This window comes from Brassica napus, chromosome C5 (assembly GCF_020379485.1).
Source record: "Brassica napus cultivar Da-Ae chromosome C5, Da-Ae, whole genome shotgun sequence".
Lineage (NCBI taxonomy): Eukaryota > Viridiplantae > Streptophyta > Magnoliopsida > Brassicales > Brassicaceae > Brassica > Brassica napus.
In genome coordinates this window covers 5,672,857-5,693,617 of record NC_063448.1, presented here as the reverse complement: position 1 = coordinate 5,693,617, position 20,761 = coordinate 5,672,857, and the positions used below count along the sequence as shown (strand labels likewise).

Sequence of the window (20,761 nt, the reverse complement as noted above, 5' to 3'; positions counted from 1 at the left end):
AATGAGATTAGGACTTAGGAAGACCTTTGGGTCCCAACAATTCCAGCCAGACCAGCTAGGCCAATTGCACCGGTGCTTCATCCAATGATGCCTGTAAGTGATCTGATGATTGGGAACCCGAAGAGATGGAATACTGAGATGCTAGAAATTGGGAACCCGAAGAGATGGAATACTGAGATGCTAGAAAACTATGTCCACCACGATGACATCCCATTGATTCAATCGCTGGCCATAAGCCAAGATTACCATCAGGATGGATATTCCTGGAGTTATACGAGGAATGGGATGTACACGGTCAAGTCATGTTACTGGGTGGCACTAACTTGCTGAAGGAGGAGGAATTGGAGGCACAGGAACCCAGCATAACGAAGCTCCAGGCCTTTGCTTGGAAAATAAAAGCTCCTCCCAAAATCAGACACTTTACTTGACAACTGATATCTGGACATTTAGCAGTGACAAGTAATCTGAATCATCGGCATATGAGATGTGACAACCATTGCCCTCGTTGTGGTGCAGAAGATGAAACTATAAACCATGCCATCTTTGAATGTCCTCCAGCTATACAGACTTGGGCACACGCGACAACTCCAACGCCACCAACATTATTTCCAAGTGGAAGTCATTTCACAAATATAGATTATCTTTTCTGGCGAAAAAATGATGTGGAAGATACAGAGCTGGACAAAGACTCATATCCTTGGATCATGTGGTATATCTGGAAAGCGAGAAACGATAAACTATTCAGGAGAATAGACAGAGACCCTTTGGAAACTGTCAGACACGCTGAATCAGAATGTCATGCTTGGTTTAGAGCAAATCAAAGACTGGAGGAAGAGGAGAGAATCCAAAATTTAGAACGGCCTCCAATTTCTGAGAGATGCATGATAGATGGATCATGGACACATGACGCATTCTTTAGTGGTTATGGATGGACATGGACGGACTCTAGAGGAGTGACGCAACTATTGCGAGCAAGGAATCAACGCAGACGAATCTCATCATTACATTCAGAACTTAAAGGCTTTATCCTGAGCAATGGAGTGTATGCTTGAGATATCGACATGTCAATCCTTTGGAACAGACTGTAAGGAACTAATTTCGATGATCAAAGACCCCGAAGCATGACCGAATTTCTCTACTGAGCTGGAGGAGTTTATGTAGCTGAAAACCAGATACACGGAGTTCTCGATTGTTTTTGTTCTTCGTTCAGAAAATGTATCATCTGATTCTTTAGCTAAGATAGCGAGATCCTTCCATAGGGACTTGTACTACATTGGTTGTTCTGTTCCGGTCTAGTTTCTTAGACCACCTCAAATTTGAATAATAGAACAGCCGTTTGAGGAAAAAAAAAAACTAATCCAGGAAAATAAAAGCCAGAGATAGTACACAAAAATGTTTGAAGTCTAATGATATCTTTTTCATCTGTCTATATCCGGAAGTTCTTAATACTCTTTAAGTAGACAAATTAAGGTAGTAAATGACGACTTTTTTTTTTTTTTGACATCAGTAAATGACGACTTATACAGGTAAATGTGAGGTTTTAGTAAAGGAGTAGAATATCTAAATCACCACATGTTCTTGATTCGATTTGAAGTGACTACATTCTTCTACAAGAAAAAAGTAATGCAGGTCAGACTATTATACGAACCATTTGTTTCCATGTGCAACCCACCATTAGTGGGCCTAGTATAGTGGGGCTAAAGCTATTTGCATGGGGCCGTCGAACAGCAAAACATTATCTACAACATTTGGTGATTTGGTCAATCGACCAAAGAAAAAAAAATCAGATTTTGGCTTCGCCCGGGTTCGAACCGGAGACCTTCAGTGTGTTAGACTGACGTGATAACCAACTACACCACGAAACCTGTTGTTCACTATTCTAACTACTACAGTTATCACCTCCGTTTGTAATGTATTCATAGTCTTTGAATAGAAAGAACTATGCTTCCGGGTAGACAAAAGTTTTTCCAGCTCAATAGAAATATTTGTATCTATAAACTTGTGGACAGTATTTTTATTCTCAATGTGATTGTTATTATAAGATCTGATTTTAGTGCTATAATCTTACACAAAGAAAAGTCTAAAAAGAATAACTACATGTTTAGCCAAAACCAGGAGGGAGTTCATGATCTTCGTCATCACTGTTGTTGTCAATGTGATTAACTCTGTTGGTGCTACTATAACTACATGCTGCTTCTCCTTTGCTTTCTTCTTCTACAGCTCCTCGAATCAGCTCTTGCTTCTGTTTACCAGCTGGACCAAACCTAGGTAGCTCCTTCTCTAAATGGGGATAAGACGAGGAGGCTTCACCTATTGAGACCGGTGCTGGTATATTACGTCCCGCTTCTCTCGTGGATGGTCCCTCTTGAAGGCCTCCTGGGTTAGATAATATAGCATAGACGGATTGCACGGTTTCTTTGATCTCGCTCTTCATCCCGTCTTCTGATCTTATTATCCCCCACAACCCATCTGAGAGCTGGCTCAGCATCTTGCTTCTAGATTGAAAAAAAAAAAAACAATCCAAATGTTTTTAGGATGCTTGTCATAACAAAACAGTTACAACCAACAAGAAGTGTCCTAAGCAGAAGAACACTTCTTTTTTTAACTTAGGCCATGTTCGTTTGTACATCTGGAAGATGTATCCAGATGGTCCATCTAGATGTCTTATCCAGATGCTCCATCTTGATGTCTTATCCAGATGCTCCATCTGAGTGTTGTTCGTTTCTTCATTTCGTCCATGCATCCAGATGAATCGTCTGAATGCAACTATGTTCTTTACTTTTCATTTTTTAACTTCCATCTACATCCAGGTGGACTTGTTAATAAAATGATTAAAATATAATTTTTTGCGTTTCGGCGAGAAAATAGCATTTTTACATTTTTGGCGGAAAATATTTTTGCGGTTTTTGAGGAAAATGCGTTTTTGGCGAAAAAGTGCATTTTTGTTGTTTTGGCGGAAAAATATGTTTTTATGGGTTTGGTAGAAAAATAAGTTTTGCGGTTTGGACGGGAAAAGTGTGTTTTGCGGTTTTGGCGGGAAAAGTGTGTTTTGCGGTTTTAGCGGGAAAAGTGTTTTTGACGGGAAAAGTTTTTTTTTCACGATTTTGGCGGGAAAATACGTTTTTTCCGATTTTGGCGGGAAAAGTTTTTTCGCGATTTTGGCGGGAAAAGTTTTTCGCGATTTTGGCGGGAAAAACATTTTTGCGGTTTCGACGAGAAAATACATTTTTCTGGTTTCGGGTGGGAAAATACATTTTTCCGATTTTGGCGGGAAAATGCGTTTTTCCGATTTTGGCGGGAAAATGCGTTTTTCCGATTTTGGCGGGAAAATGTGTTTTTCCGGTTTTTGCGGGAAAATGCGTTTTTCCGGTTTTGGCGGGAAAATGCATTTTTCCGGTTTTGGCGGGAAAATTCTGTTTTCCATCTTTGGTGGGAAAATGCGTTTTTCCGGTTTTGGCGGGAAAATTGTGTTTTTTCCGGTTTTGGCGGGAAAATTGTGTTTTCCGGTTTTGGCGGGAAAATTGCGTTTTTCCGGTTTTGGCGAGAAAATTGTTTTTTTCCGGTTTTGGCGAGAAAATGTTTTTTGCGATTTTGGCCGGAAAATGCTTTTTGGAGTTTGGCGGGAAAATGCTTTTTTGGGTTTTGGCGGAAAATGCGATTTTTTGGGTTTTGGCGGGAAGATGCGTTTTTTTTTTTTATTTTGGCCGGAAAATGCGATTTTTCGGTTTTGGTCGAAAAGTGGGGTTTTACTGGTTTGGCCGAAAAATGCGTTTTTATGGAAATGTGTGTTTTACGTTTTTTTGCGGAAAAACGCATCTCGCGGTTTTAGCGGGAAAATGTTTTTTTTGAGTTTTTGCGAGAAAATGCATTTTTTGGTTATAGGAGAAAAATGTATATGCAAAAAAAATAGAATTTAGGGTTTGAAAATAATATTTTGATTTCAAAAGATCATTTTTGTCATTTATTATTTTGGACTGAACTAGATGCATCTGCATCAAGATGCACCATCAAGACTCACCTTCATTTGGACGAGAATTTGATATGAGTTTTTAAAAATTCAGCTGGGTGATCCATCTGGATGTAACATTATAATGCACAAAACGAACATCGATTTGCATCTTCATCCAGATGGATCATCTGGGTGAGCAAACGAACAGGGCCTTACACGACTTCTTGGAAAATGGCATCAGAGAGTTGCCTAGTTTTCATATTTTGAACACCCGGTCGATTCAGAGCTGCTGACTCCTTGACAAGTGATATCATGTTGTTCCGTAATTCCTCCTGCAAAATCAAGTTAAACGCCTTAGTAGTAGAATGCATTCTTGTAGAGAGGCTCATCAACACCCTGAATGACCATTGTGGTGGATTTGGTTTAAAGAGTCTGATCAAAGTTAATGAAGAGTAACATAGCATGTACCAGCAACCACAATTCACAATAAGTAAACATTGACAGACTGTTGGGAGATTAATATATGTAGCTCTGATCTAACTCAAATAAGATAAAACACTCTCCTCGAGGATCTGATCCTGGTAAATTCTCCAAATAGTCTTTTTACTTTGAAGCAAGCAACTTCCAACAATGCACTAATCTCAAAAATCAAGATCAGAGGACCAAACTCTCTCTACCTATAAATAATCTCCATTATCAAATAGTCAAAACAATCAAACTGTATTCGCTTTGCTCAAGTCAAATTGGCTAAGATTTTTTAGATTGAGGCAAAACAAATCACTAAAGCGACTCGTGGTTACGTGGTCCTAAAGCCACGACATGTATTGGGAGTCGAGAGAGTGTCCACAAACCCTAGTTGAAGAGAGACAGAGAGAGGGAGAGGGATTACGTTATCTTTGAGGCGGCGTATGATATTGACGCGGAGACTGTCAAAATCGCCGTCGTCCTTAAGCTTCTGTACAACTTCTTCCTTGCTTATCTTCCTCCTCGCCATCTCCTCCCCCCACTACTGTTCCTTTCTCTTTTGATTTCTGTTTTTCTTTTTGTTATTCCGCTTATAATTGGTTACAATTAATTAACAAATAAATAAATAATAAGTTTTTGCAAAAAAAGAGAGTAAATAATCGTAAATATATTACTTTATTGTTCTATTAGAAAAATATTACTATACATGATTTACAAAGCTTCATCTATGATGGTTCTATTTACATTTGAACTGCCTTATGAAAATATAAATGTTACCGTTTAACTTTTATATATCATTATGATTTTTTTTATAAACGTTTTTTAACAGTATGTATAGTTGTTAGAATCATTTTTCTAGGATTTAAAACCAACTTTTCTAATAGTGTAAAAGAATTTAAAAGTTTTAACTTAAACTATTGAATTCTCACAAATATAGCCAAGTTTAGTGTGTTTGTTTATCATTAACTAGGTTGTCCTCGATCAATAAAGAAAAAGTTTCTGCTTCGCAGTATTTAGTTTCTTTTTGTAATTTACTTTCAGTATTTTGGGTTATTATTTTATCAAGTTTGATAAGAATATTGACTTGAATTTATACTTAACATATGAAATGAGAATGGGTGATTTTTGCTTTTTTAAGTTACATTAAAATTGTGTTTCAAAAAGAAAAGTTACATCAAAACAAAGAAAATTAAGAGAGTACAATCAAATAAGCTTGAGAACACTTTTATTTATACACAGATCATGCATGACCTTTTGGTGAATGGGATCATAAATTCATAATAACTGCCAACATGGTCATCACCATGTTGAATCATTACATACAATAATGTACAAATATGGAATCAAGATCAAATGGATCGCATCTCTATAAAAAGATCGAAATGTCAGACCTAATCTTGACCCCAATTAAATCCAGCAATTATTGCAATAAAAGAAATCATTTAATATCCTCCAGTGTCCATGTCATCCTTGGCAATCAGATTCCAACTTGAATGAATAATTGGAGATACTGTAACGTTCTTAGTCCCCACTAAATTTTTGATTAAGGAATTTTAAAAATGTATTTTAAACCTTTAAATGCTATGTACTTGGCCTGAAAGCTATCGTGATTAGTTGGTTTTAGTGTTTTAGATATAATATATTTGCGGCTAAATGAGGTATCAACCTACAAATTGTCTCTAAGAATAAAAAAAAAAATTGTTAGTAAACTACCAACTTATTAAGAATCCAAAAACAAAATCTTAAGAATTAATCGTAAAACATATATGAAATTTATGCTTACTTTTTTTTTTTAATAGATACACGTGTCTTATAATCTCTGGAATTAAACTTGAGTCATAAAAACGAACCTTTGAATATAGAACTTGAATAATTACAATATATAGTCGACAGGTTTTTTAAAGTGATCATCCAAAGTGATAAAGATCCATCACTTTAAGATACTGCTGCTCAATACCAAAGAAAACATATGACAAGGCATGTAGATGAAATAATAACGCAATCTGATTATACAGTTGCCGGTTTGAGGACTGATTACGTACGTCTATGATATGATCTGATACCAAATCGGTTTAATTTAATTGACTGGTAGTTATGAAACTTTACCAAACTATCATCAATAGGTTTTTAACTGAAAATGTGTAAAATCTCGACATCGATCATTAATGGATGACTGCATCCTTAATGGCTCTCGGTATTTCCCACATTTTATGATTATGTCATGTATCGCTGTTTACGCTATCTTCATTTATTTTTTGGTAGCCCTTGTTGTTCATGCAATTGTAATTTACAAAATGCTGAACTTGTAAGACAAGACAGAGCAAAATCAAAGATAAAAGCATAGTTGAAATTTGAGATAGGTTTAATTAGACAGAAAAAACTATGGAAAACACTTGACAGGTAATAAGTGATTTTTTTATTAGCGACTTTCATATCAATGCGCTTAGTTTTTGAAAAAATGATGACCAAATTCCATCTCTAAGCCGGATTGAAGTTTTCTTGAACATTAAGCCGGATTTATGTTTATCCTACGGTATAAAGTTTCAGGGATTTATACCAACATTAATCAGTGTTGCTATGGCTGGTCAAGTGGTCATTAGAAATCTAGTCTCGCGAGTCTCTGTCCTTGAAAAAAGTGTGATCGATGAATCTTTTGCTTAGATGCCATGGGCCCGGGCATCATGACTAGAGAATGACGTATTATATTTTCTTATTACTACTTGATATAAATAAGTACTAGGTGGATGCCCGCGATTTCACGGATTTGAATGTTTCGTAACAATATATTTATTATAATTTTTTAATTAAAATATATTTTTACCATTATGTGTTTTCTGTTAAATATTTTTATAATAATGATTGTTTTCTAAAAAGGATAAATATGACTATTTTAAAAAAAATTTAAATTTTTTATTGATAATTGTACTAAAATTAGTTGTATATAATATTCATGATTCATTTTTTAATAAAATTACTTAAATTTTGAAGGTATATAATACTGAAACTTTTGAAATAGTTTATATAGTTTAGAAATATTTGATTCCTAACAATTATTTTATGAATCATTATATATATTATATAAATTACATAGTTATTTACCATAAATTATTTTGTGCAATATATTTAGGTCGTTTGGATAATGATAAAACTGGTTCTAGAACTTATTTTCTTACTCATAAAATGAAAACAATTGAAAGTCATTAACAGATCAAATTATAATATTATTTTTCAAACTCTCTATATGATCGACACCTAACAAAAAAAATAATTAAGTGATTTCTTAAAACATCTAATCATAATTTAAAACATATGATGAGCTAAGATAAATAATTTTTATAAATGTACGTGTAATTTTTATAAATGATTTATAAAGCTTGTATGAATTTTATTAGACATTAATAGTTATTATAATACTTTATATACAAATACAAGGCTTTATATAAGAATATAAAATCATTATATCAATTTTAATTAAAAACATTGTTTATTATTTTATGTAGTTTACAAATATATAAAAAAATTGATCAAACATTACTATTTTTTTTATATTTTCAACAAATAGTTACCATAAATAATTATTTGTAATATGAGGTAGATTTTTGGCAAGTGATATTAACTGTTTATAGACTTACTTTTTTTATTAAATCTAATTAAAAATAAGTAAAAATTAAAATTTATCGACCAATCAATTTATAACAATTTTTTAAAGATTTCATAAGTGATCTACGCAAAAACAAAAAATCTTTTAAGTGACTTCTCGATTAATATATAGTAGGATAGTCGAATGAGATTTTAAAAACGATTTTAAAAATTAATTTACAAGCTCTTATAGATGGCTTACAAACTCTTATGATAATTTAAAATATACAATAAGCCAAGATAAATAATTTGATAAGTGTTTTTATAGATGGTTTGTAAAGCATATAATATAAACTTTAGAAGATGTTAATAGTTATTATGATAATTTATATAAAATATAATGCTTTTAAATAAGAATATAAAATTATTATATTGATTTATATAAACCCTTTGTCGTTTTTATGTATTTTAAAAATATAAAAAATCGATCTATATTAAATAATATCGACCAATCAATTTATAACATTTTTTTAGGATTTCATATATGATCGACACATAAGAAAAAGTCTCTTAAGGCACTTCTCAATTAATATATAATATGATAGTAGAATGAGATTTTAAAATAAATTTTATAAATTAATTTATAAGCTCTCATAGATGACATACAAACTCTCATAATAATTTAAAATATACAATGAGCCAAGATAAATAATTTGATAATTTTTTTATAGATGATTTATAAAGCATATAATATGAACTTTAGAATATGGTAATAGTTATTATGATAATTTACACAAAATATAATGCTTTTAAATAAAAATATAAAATCATTATATTAATTTATATAAACAGTTTGTCTCTTATTATTTATATATTTTATAAATATAGAAAATGATCAATTTATTTATCTTTCTATAACTTAAACAATTAGTTACCATAAATCATTATTTGTAATATTATGTAAATATTTGGCAAGTGATATTAATTGGTTATAGACTTACTTTTTTAAGATCTAAATAAAATAAATAAAAATTAAAAATCATCGACCAATCAAATTATAGTAATTTTATAAGAGTTTAGATATGATCGACACGTAAGCAAAAGTCACTAAAGTGACTTCTGAATTAATATATAGTATGATTTAACTTTTCGCTTGAAATTGACATAAAATCATAAATATCAAATTTTTGTTTGACGAAACCTAGAACCCAAAACATACAGTATAGGTCTATGATTAAATTGTTATTAGGTGGCCTAAGATATAAACAATATATTTCGGCATATCCTTGGTAGCTTGAAAGCGACATAAACTTGTTTATCATACAGGTTAGTAACGTCAAAAAAATATTATGAGTTTTAAAAACTAATATGAATTTTGAGAAAAAAATACTATCGATTTAAAGATTTGATTACAGTTTTTTTTTGACTAATTAACCTTATACACTCGTCCTCGGTTCATTGAGTCTTAGTATAATCGGGGATATAATATGATATCTTGCACGTATCTTTCATTAACTAAACTATGATATCTTGAGTCTAGTGGCCTAAAACTTTTTACAAACATTTTGGTCGGGAATGTAACGTTTTAGGCTATAGGATTGTATCATGATTTGTACATCTATCACATAAACGTGGTCACGATTTATTTTATCTAATCCAAACAAATTGTAGAGCATAGACGAAATGGTTCAGTGACAAGTTTCTCGGGCTTCCAATGCAATTAGTGGATTGGCCTAAATTTCTTATATATTACTCAAGTCCCTTTCATATTTTCGATGTGAGATCTTTTCTCCAATACTCTTTCTCGAGATAATGGTGCGTATAATCATTAATCTCGCAGAATCCATCATACCCCCTCTGAGATCACGTTTTATTTTTCTAGCGATTTCGGTGGAACTGAACCTTCTATGGGCCATCAGCTAATGGGATGATTGGACCACTGTCCGGACCTGATTAATGATTCAAGGTATTGGGTCCGTTCTCATACCATGATAAGTTTCTTGAGCTTCCAAATTAAAACCAATTGGCAATTAGAGGATTGACCCAAGTTCCTTATATATTTCTCAAGTCCCTTTTATATTTCCGACGTGAGATCTTCTCTCCAATATTTAGCTTGTATCAACATATGCTATATTTATATAAATGCAATGTTTGATTTACAATGTAAAGTTTAAAGTTTACTAAATAGTAAACAGAAAGCTTAACTGAAACAATTGAGCTGAGCTGTTCGAATTTTTTATTTTATTGAAAATTAAAACATTCATCAAATCAAGAATCTACCAGCGGATGAAACGCAAAGATATTCTTCACGCACATTTTAAACGTACATGTTCCTAACGTAAAATTACTAAATTGATAGCCGCTATATGAGCAGCTCAAGTTTAATCTGTTAAAACGCTTTCCCAGATAAAACAAATATTTTGTTTAGTATCTATCACCCACTTCTTCACAAATAAATAAATAGTATAACACCCACTCACTCGTCGGACTAGGCCTACTACCTACGTATTATAACGTTAAATTCTTTGAGGTTACAAATCTGCCGTCACATCTGTCTCATTAAAGAAGAAAGAAAAAAATAAAAATCATACTTGAAAAGAAAAAGAAAAATATTTGGGTAGTATAAATGACACCGCATTGCTACCCAAATTCTGCATAACCTTTTTGTTGTTATTAAAACCAAACAACTCAAAGCATCCATAGAATCTCTTATTACCAAAACAGTTCCCACAAACACCAACAAGACAAAGAAAGGCATTCTCCTATGGCTTTTCCATCTTCTTCATCGTTCACAAATGATTTTGCGTATGAAAATGAATTGGATTTCTCGAGTTTGTTAACTCCTTCAACGTTTATATCATTCCAAGATCCTAATCCATCAAATCCGATCATTCATAATACTGAAAACGGCGGAAGACAAAGGATCCGTGAGACGACCGTGACAGATGAAACCCCAAGAGAAGATGTTGAGCCGAAGAACAAGAGAGCGAAACATAGAGAGATTGAGAGACAAAGAAGGCAAGAAGTCACGTCTCTTTTCAAGCACCTAAGATATATATTGCCAGCTCAATATGTTAAGGTATATACATTTTATCATTCCTAATTATCGTCTTTATTAATTAGATCCTTGGTCGTACAAGATATTTTATATATTATAAAATACTTCTTTCTGTAATCGACTGGACTAAATTTTGTAATCAACTAATTACGGTGTTGCATATATAGGGTAAGCGTTCTTCGTCAGATCACGTGAACGAAGCTGTGAATTACATCAAAGACTTAGAAAAGAAGATCAAAGAGGTCAGCAAGAAAAGAGATCGAATCAAGAGATCTATTACTCATCCACCTTCAGCAGGATACTGTCCTATAAGATCGTTAGCAGCATCGTGTTCATCACCATCATCACTATCATCATATTGTTCTTGTGTTGGAGACACACATATCGATTTTAAGGTGATGACTTGTTTGGTCGGTATCGAGGTAGTAGCAAGTTGCTGTTTCAGACACGAATCTTGTCTCTCAAGTGTTCTTCAGCTTCTGGTTCATGAACAATGCTTTAATGTTGTTAGTTGCATCTCAACTAGACTGCATCTAAGATTCATACACACCATTGTCTGTGAGGTAATTTTTTCGGTATTCTATTTTCATTGAATTATGAAGAGAAAATGAATAAAGATTAATTCTAGGAAAGTTTTTTAAATTCTGCAGGTTGAGAAAGGAATAGAGATTAACTTCTCTGAGCTCCAAGAAAAGATAATCAAAATGGGGAGACATCGTGCTTAAACTTTTAGAGCTGTATTCAATTGAAGAAGGATTTGTGATGATATGCAAATTATCTGTCTTGAATTATGAATTTTAAAAATCATATAAAATTAGAGATTGTTGGATTATAAATAAATTTCTCATAATATTCAAATATTAGAAATATTTTAAGCGTTACTTTTTAGTAACTCCAATTTGTGTTTTGTTTTTTCTCTGTCTTCTAGGTCATATTTCAAAAAGATTGTATAACTCAAACAAAAACGAAAATTACACATGACCACCCCCATAGCAAGCTATATATGCAGAGACAGATATGAAATTAAGGGGCCTGAAACCCAAAATATTTTAAGCCCAGAATTGATAATTTGATAAATGAAAAAAAATCTAAAACTGTGTAGGAAGGAAAGAGGATTTTGGTCAAATGACATTCATTCAAGAAGAGTTTTTTTTTTTGGATAATCCGGTGGTGTCTGGCATGTCAGTAGCTCACCGACTAGTTTTATGTGAGTCTATCTACCAACGTTATTATGTAAATCCGGTTATTGGTAATAAGAATTAGATAATTACGAGGATAAGACCTGCAAATTAAAATTATTTAAAAAATATCATATGGAAAAAAAATTATATTATTGATCGAATTAATATATTTGGTTATTAAACAATTTTTTAAAACTTTTTTTTGTTAATTACATAATTTGTTTACTAATGAACTGATCTCATTTTTAAAAATATTTTAGGTCAAAAAATTATTTATCGCATAAAAACCTAACGTTTAGGCCGAAAAATATCATGTCTACGATTTGGTTACAATGAAACTATGGGTGTGATTGGTTGGGTTGTACGAAGTGACTTTAGCTTTAATTTTCATCTACAGACTTAAATATTACCAATCATGCTTTATCTTAGTTTTTAAAGTTACAACCAAAAAACTAAAGTTACAGCAAAAACACACAAAAAATGGTTGTAAAAATCATATTTTCTAAAGTCTCATCTTTTTAGCTGTAGGAAATTTTAAAGGTACATCCCTTAAAGCTAAATCCAAAAATTCTACAGACTAAATTCTAAAGTAAATTTTCTGCAGCTACAACCCAACCAATCACCCCCTATGTCAGCTCGGTTTTATATCATAATTTAGCAATTTAAAAGTTAATTATATTTATGAGAAGTTTACGTTCACGTGCCAATTCTATCTATCTTTGATATCTTTCTCATTTTTATGTCATTTTGGTTATTGCTCGATATAAATATTTATTTTTGAGTTTATTTTCATTTTTTTCTTTTATTTTGGCCTGAGATTTAGAAAATGTTTAAGATTTAAAATTATTAAAGAGATACATACTTAGGTTAAGATCTGCGCCTTGTGCAGAATAAATACTTATTTTATATTTTTCTGTGTTATAAATCATTAAGTGGATGACCCATAACCAAGACCAAGACAAGGCCCAGCCGTGGCCAATGGAAGAGAGAGAGTCGGCGGCCAAGATCCAAGTCGGCCAAGACTTCAATTTTTTCTTTTCTCTGTTTTAGATGTTTTCCTATTTCCTATTGGATTAGGTTTTGGATAATTTCTTTTTTACTTATACTTTGTAATCCTTATAAAAGGAACCTCTATTGTTCATTAATAATAGAGATTGAATTCTCCATTCTTTTACAACACGTTATCAGCACGATAGTCTCCAGAACCCTGAGACAAAATCGAAACCTCTAAACCCTAAAAACCTAAGCCAGCGGCGACAACCCTAGACAACCTTAATCTCGTCCCAACTCCGATCAAGCTCAGCTCATTGACGTTCCCTGATTGTGTCCAACGTCCTCAGCCTCAGCTAAGCTCATGCCCAAGCTCAGGCGACCCGACCTCCTCACAGCTCGCACCCGAGACAAGCTCGCGCCCGTCCTCAGCTCGCGTCCGCCCCGTCTGCGATCCGATTGGAGACAGCAAACGTCCGTTCATCTCAGATTGAAGCTCCATCCGTTCCTGTTCTCTCTCTAAGGTGGTCCGGTTCAGATCTACAAAACAAAGCATATAGAACATAAGAATTAGAAATTGATCACATTGATAAATGCATATGGCCGTGTGGCCTTAGTCTCTCTGTAACAAGTAGAATCATAAATTAGGATTGATTCGCACCATGGTCAAGTAGATTTCATATAGCCGATCCTTATTGTTCGATTACATGGCCGCATAAGGCATGCTTGTAGCCGATTTGTTTTTGAATGTCTTATGGTCGGATGATCACATTGTGAATCTGAATTTTAAATGACAATGTGATCCAGATGTCAAAAATCTCAAATCTAGACTACACAACCCTTAATCTCTCTGGAGATAACTATTTACAGTGGGCGCTAGATACAAAGATCAACCTGAGGTCAAAGGAACTCGGTGATACAATCATCGAGGGAAACAATGATAGTGATAAAAACAGATACATGGCGATTAGTATTATACGCCATCACCTCATTGAAGGTTTAAAGGATCAGTACTTAACAATGGAAAATCCACTAGACCTTTGGACCGCTTTACAGCGTAGATATGATCACCAGAAAACGGTGCTACTTCCAAATGCTAGATATAAATGGAAGAATCTCAGATTCATGGACTATAAGTCCGTGGATGAATACAATTCGGTATTGTTCAAAATAGTTTCAATGATGAGACTTTGTGGTGAAGAAGTGACTGAGAAAGAGTTACTTGATAAAACCTTCTCTACATTCCATTCAACGAATGTGTTGCTGCAGCAGCAGTATAGAGAGAGAGGATTCGCCACATATACTGATCTGATCTCATGCCTACTTCTGGCCGTGGCTAATAATGAACTCCTGATGAAGAACAGTGAGATGAGACCTCCAGGTTCAGCACCATTACCAGAAGCTCACAAAGCTGAACATGAAAAGAAAGATCCCAAAGAAAGCAACCATGTCTATAATGAGAGAAGAACACACGGTAAAAACCGTGGTGGGTACAAGGGACGTGGTGGCCGTGACAATTATGCTTATGGCCGTGGATATGGAAACCACAATAACCGTGGTCGTGGTTCCAACCATGGCTGTGGAAGAGCCAATTTTGGCCGCTGTCGAGGCGGTATATCTAAGCCGTCTTACTCGACCAAATCCGTTTGTCACAGGTGCGGGATGAGTAACCATTGGGCCAAGAATTGTAGAACCCCTAAACATCTATGTGAACTCTATCAAGAGAGTCTTAAGAACAAGAACCCAGAAGCTCATATGGTTCATGACAATGGGTATGATGCTGATGATGATTTCGACCATGAAAAGGATGATCCAATGGATCACGAGACATCAGATTGTCTTAAAGACTAAATTCGACTTTTATTTTTGTTCTTTGATTGATTTGGTGTTTTTATTTTTTATTGTTTGAATTTATAATATGAAAGTTTTAAAGTTTTATAAAGTCTCTGAGATTAGAAATCTTCTTATATAGAATGAATGAGATGAGCATACTCGTGGTGGATAGTGGCTCAAGTCACACGATTCTTAGAGACAAAAGATACTTCGTCAATCTCATAATACAAAGTGCAAACATACGCACTATTGCGGGTGTGGCCGGCCTGATTGAGGGTCACGGCCAGGCTTATATATTGATGCCTAAAGGCACTCGTCTAGAGATTAAAAATGCCTTGTATTCCCCTAGCTCTAAAAGGAGCCTATTGAGTTTCAAGGATATAAGATTGAACGGTTTCCACCTTGAAACATGGGAAGAAGGAAATAAAGAATTCCTTAACATATTTTCGATCACCCAAGGCAATAGGACGGTCCTAGAGACCGTACCCGCAATAGCTACTGGTCTATACTATGCAAAGATCAGTATGATCGAGGCTAATGCCTGCGACAATTTCACTTTATGGCATAACCGGCTTGGCCATCCCGGTACTAATATGATGCGAAAACTGATAATGAATTCACAAGAGCACACGTTCAAAGGAGTTGTCCCAAACAATCTCACATGTGCAGCATGTGCACAAGGGAAACTCATAACCAGGCCATCACCAGCCAAAGTTAATAAAGAGATCATAAATTTTCTGGAAAGGATTCAGGGAGACATATGTGGACCAATACACCCACCTAGTGGGATGTTTCGGTATTTCATGGTCCTGATTGATGCATCGACCAGATGGTCGCATGTTTGCCTACTATCCACACGGAACTTGGCATTTGCACGCCTACTTGCTCAGATAATAAGACTGAGAGCACACTTTCCAGACTTTCCTTTAAAGACTATACGTCTAGACAATGCTGGTGAGTTTACGTACCAGGCGTTTAATGAATATTGTATGTCCATAGGGGTAAGTGTAGAACACTCCGTGGCACATGTACATACACAGAACGGCTTGGCCGAATCCTTCATTAAACGTATCCAGCTGATAGCCAGACCATTGCTCATGAGGTCTCAGCTCCCGGTATCAGCGTGGGGACATGCAGTATTACATGCAGCAGAACTGATTCGCATCAGGCCATCTAGTGAGCATAGATATTCGCCATCCCAGATATTCACCATCCCAGTTACTCACGGGTCATGAGCCAGACGTGTCCCACATCAAAACATTTGGATGTGCCGTCTACGTTCCAATTGCTCCACCACAGAGAACTAAAATGGGACCACAGAGAAGGATGGGAATATATGTTGGATATGACTTCCCAACCATTATAAAGTATCTTGAGCCAACAACCGGTGATTTGTTTAAGGCCAGATACGCAGACTCACAGTTTGATGAGTCCACATATCCGACCTGAGATAACGGCCGGTTGAGCAATGAAATCGAATGGTCTCGACCATCAATATCTTGGCAAGATCCTCGGACTAAAGAATGTGATATGGAAGTCCAAAAGATTATACATCTTCAAAAGCTAGCTAATCAACTGCCAGATTCATTTGCTGACCCAAATCGAGTGACAAAATCATATATCTCGGCTTGTAATGCACCTATACGAATAGATGTCCAGAAGGGACAAGGTCAAGTGGCCATAGAGTCTAAACAACGTCTCAAACGTGGTAGACATACTGGTTCCAAAGATAAACAGCCTCGGAAGTCCAAGAGAGGTGCTGGATCCGAGAGCATCAAGGAAACCGTCCAGAACATTAGTGGACCGGCCGAGCCGACCCAGACGGTCGAGCCAAGTGAATCGGCCGTACCAAATGATCCGACCGTTCCAAATGATGGGGTTCGGGACGCCGAACTTCATGGGACACAAGGGCCGGACAATCAAGAGATCTCTATAAATTATAAAATGTCTCGAACGAAATGGAACAGAAAAGATATCGACGTCGATGATATATTTGCATATAAAGTAGCACTTGAGATCATGGAAAAAGATGAGGATCTAGAACCCACGTCCATATATGAATGCATGCAAAGATCAGATTGGATCAAATGGAAAGAAGCTATAAACGTGGAGTTAGAATCATTAAAGAAAAGAGGCGTTTTTGGCCCTATAACCGTGACACCTAGAGATGTCAAACCAGTGGGATACAAATGGGTCTTTGTGAGAAAGAGAAATGAGAAAGGAGAAGTAGTGAGATACAAAGCACGGCTTGTAGCACAAGGATTCTCACAGAGACCAGGAATAGATTATGAGGAAACTTATTCCCCTGTGGTGGATGCAACTACATTACGATATTTGATCAGTCTGGCCGTGAAAGAGAAACTTGATCTGCGCATAATGGATGTAGTAACAGCGTATCTGTATGGCCCATTGGATAATGAAATTCATATGAGAATTCCAAAGGGTATTGAGCTCAAAGATAAGAAAGGTTCTCGAGAACAGCATTGCATTAAGCTGAATAAAGCCTTGTACGGTTTAAAACAATCAGGTCGAATGTGGTACAACAGATTATCAGAGTACCTAATGAAAGAGGGTTATAAGAACGATCCAATAAGTCCATGTATTTTTATAAAGAGATTCGACAGCAAGGGCTTCGTGATCATGTCTGTCTATGTGGACGACCTGAATGTAATTGGAACCCCTGGAGAGATTTCCCAAACGGTCGAATGTCTAAAGAAAGAATTCGAAATGAAGGACTTAGGAAAAACTAAGTTCTGTTTGGGACTGCAATTTGAGTATATAGACAAAGGAATCCTTGTGCATCAAAAGACATATACAGAAAAGATACTCAAACAGTTTAATATGGACAAGGCTCATTCCTTGTCGAGTCCTATGGTCGTGAGGTCCTTAGACCTGGAGAAGGATCCATTCGGACCAAAGAAGCCGGACGAGGAGATGCTCGGGCCGGAAGTGCCTTATCTAAGTGCCATTGGAGCCTTAATGTATTTGGCTAGTCATACTAGACCAGACATTAGTTTTGCCGTGAGTTTACTGTCCAGATTCAGTTCATGTCCGACACTTAGGCACTGGAACGGAATAAAACATCTGTTCAGATATCTGCAAGGAACAACAGACCTCGGATTGTTCTATACCGACCAGCCAGGAAAGAGCTTGGTCGGATATGCAGATGCTGGGTACTTATCTGACCCACACAATGCTAGATCTCAGACAGGTTATGTGTTTATACACGGTGGGGCTGCAGTATGTTGGCGGTCCACAAAACAAACCTTAGTGGCAACATCATATAATCATGCCGAGATCATAGCCATGTATGAAGCAAGCCGAGAGCTTGTATGGTTGAGGAACATGACCGGCCATATTCTTAAAGAGAGTGGCTTGGTCGTGGGAAAGGAAAAGGGAGAGCCTACAATCATCTATAAGGACAATGCAGCCTGCATTGCTCAGCTCAAATATGGATACATTAAGGGAGATAGAACGAAACACATCTTACCCAAGTTCTTCTTCACCCACGACCTGCAGAAAGCTAAAGAAGTTGAAGTGGTTCAAGTTCGGTCCAGTGACAATTCAGCCGATGAATGTACCAAGATTAACGCAATATTTCACCGCTTTTTACGTTATCTTTGAGGCGGCGTATGATATTGACGCGGAGACTGTCAAAATCGCCGTCGTCCTTAAGCTTCTGTACAACTTCTTCCTTGCTTATCTTCCTCCTCGCCATCTCCTGAGGCCACTACTGTTCCTTTCTCTTTTGATTTCTGTTTTTCTTTTTGTTATTCCGTTATAATTGGTTACAATTAATTAACAAATAAATAAATAATAAGTTTTTGCCAAAAAAGAGAGTAAATAATCGTAAATATATTACTTTATTGTTCTATTAGAAAAATATTACTATACATGATTTACAAAGCTTCATCTATGATGGTTCTATTTACATTTGAACTGCCTTATGAAAATATAAATGTTACCGTTTAACTTTTATATATCATTATGATTTTTTTTATAAACGTTTTTTTACAGTATGTATAGTTGTTAGAATCATTTTTCTAGGATTTAAAACCAACTTTTCTAATAGTGTAAAAAAATTTAAAAGTTTTAACTTAAACTATTGAATTCTCACAAATATAGCCAAGTTTAGTGTGTTTGTTTATCATTAACTAGGTTGTCCTCGATCAATAAAGGGGTTGTCTTCGATCAATAAAGAAAAAGTTTCTGCTTCGCAATATTTAGTTTCTTTTTGTAATTTACTTTCAGTATTTTGGGTTATTATTTTATCAAGGTTGATAAGAATATTGACTTGAATTTATACTTAACATATGAAATGAGAATGGGTGATTTTTGCTTTTTTAAGTTACATTAAAATTGTGTTTCAAAAAGAAAAGTTACATCAAAACAAAGAAAATTAAGAGAGTACAATCAAATAAGCTTGAGAACACTTTTATTTATACACAGATCATGCATGACCTTTTGGTGAATGGGATCATAAATTCATAATAACTGCCAACATGGTCATCACCATGTTGAATCATTACATACAATAATGTACAAATATGGAATCAAGATCAAATGGATCGCATCTCTATAAAAAGATCGAAATGTCAGACCTAATCTTGACCCCAATTAAATCCAGCAATTATTGCAATAAAAGAAATCATTTAATATCCTCCAGTGTCCATGTCATCCTTGGCAATCAGATTCCAACTTGAATGAATAATTGGAGATACTGTAACGTTCTTAGTCCCCACTAAATTTTTGATTAAGGAATTTTAAAAATGTATTTTAAACCTTTAAATGCTATGTACTTGGCCTGAAAGCTATCGTGATTAGTTGGTTTTAGTGTTTTAGATATAATATATTTGCGGCTAAATGAGGTATCAACCTACAAATTGTCTCTAAGAATAAAAAAAAAAAAATTGTTAGTAAACTACCAACTTATTAAGAATCCAAAAACAAAATCTTAAGAATTAATCGTAAAACATATATGAAATGCATGCTTACTTTTTTTTTTTTTATAGATACACGTGTCTTATAATCTCTGGAATTAAACTTGAGTCATAAAAACGAACCTTTGAATATAGAACTTGAATAATTACAATATATAGTCGACAGGTTTTTTAAAGTGATCATCCAAAGTGATAAAGATCCATCACTTTAAGATACTGCTGCTCAATACCAAAGAAAACATATGACAAGGCATGTAGATGAAATAATAACGCAATCTGATTATACAGTTGCCGGTTTGAGGACTGATTACGTACGTCTATGATATGATCGCCATACCAAATCGGTTTAATTTAATTGACTGGTAGTTATGAAACTTTACCAAACTATCATCAATAGGTTTTTAACTGAAAATTTGTAAAATCTCGACATCGATCATTAATGGATGACTGCATCCTTAATGGCTCTCGGTATTTCCCACATTTTATGATTATGTCATGTATCGCTGTTTACGCTATCTTCATTTATTTTTTGGTAGCCCTTGTTGTTCATGCAATTGTAATTTACAAAATGCTGAACTTGTAAGACAAGACAGAGCAAAATCAAAGATAAAAGCATAGTTGAAATTTGAGATAGGTTTAATTAGACAGAAAAAACTATGGAAAACACTTGACAGGTAATAAGTGATTTTTTTATTAGCGACTTTCATATCAATGCGCTTAGTTTTTGAAAAAATGATGACCAAATTCCATCTCTAAGCCGGATTGA

General features: G+C 34.8%; 3 protein-coding genes and 1 non-coding gene across 4 annotated transcripts; 2 read left to right on the top strand and 2 right to left on the bottom strand.

The window, feature by feature from the left end:
* Nucleotides 1-1,507: 1,507 nt before the first annotated feature.
* LOC106448014 lies at nt 1,508-7,768 on the bottom strand. The gene is made up of 3 exons (XM_013889953.3): nt 4,839-7,768; nt 4,166-4,281; nt 1,508-2,495 (listed from the first exon to the last, which is right to left on the bottom strand). Exons 1-3 carry the CDS (start codon nt 4,941-4,943, stop codon nt 2,102-2,104), a joined length of 615 nt encoding a protein of 204 aa, XP_013745407.2. The 5' UTR covers nt 4,944-7,768; the 3' UTR covers nt 1,508-2,101.
* TRNAV-AAC lies at nt 1,792-1,865 on the bottom strand. The gene has a single exon. It is a non-coding gene; the product is annotated as a tRNA-Val (tRNA).
* A 2,868-nt stretch (nt 7,769-10,636) lies between the features above and the next one.
* Nucleotides 10,637-11,943, top strand: LOC111206606 (transcription factor bHLH55-like). The gene is made up of 3 exons (XM_022703892.1): nt 10,637-11,072; nt 11,219-11,614; nt 11,702-11,943. Exons 1-3 carry the CDS (start codon nt 10,758-10,760, stop codon nt 11,774-11,776), a joined length of 786 nt encoding a protein of 261 aa, XP_022559613.1. The 5' UTR covers nt 10,637-10,757; the 3' UTR covers nt 11,777-11,943.
* A 2,239-nt stretch (nt 11,944-14,182) lies between these two features.
* On the top strand, nt 14,183-15,073 carry LOC125587028. The gene has a single exon (XM_048757116.1). The coding sequence runs from the start codon at nt 14,183-14,185 to the stop codon at nt 15,071-15,073; it is 891 nt and encodes a 296-aa protein (XP_048613073.1).
* The last annotated feature ends 5,688 nt before the right edge of the window (nt 15,074-20,761 follow it).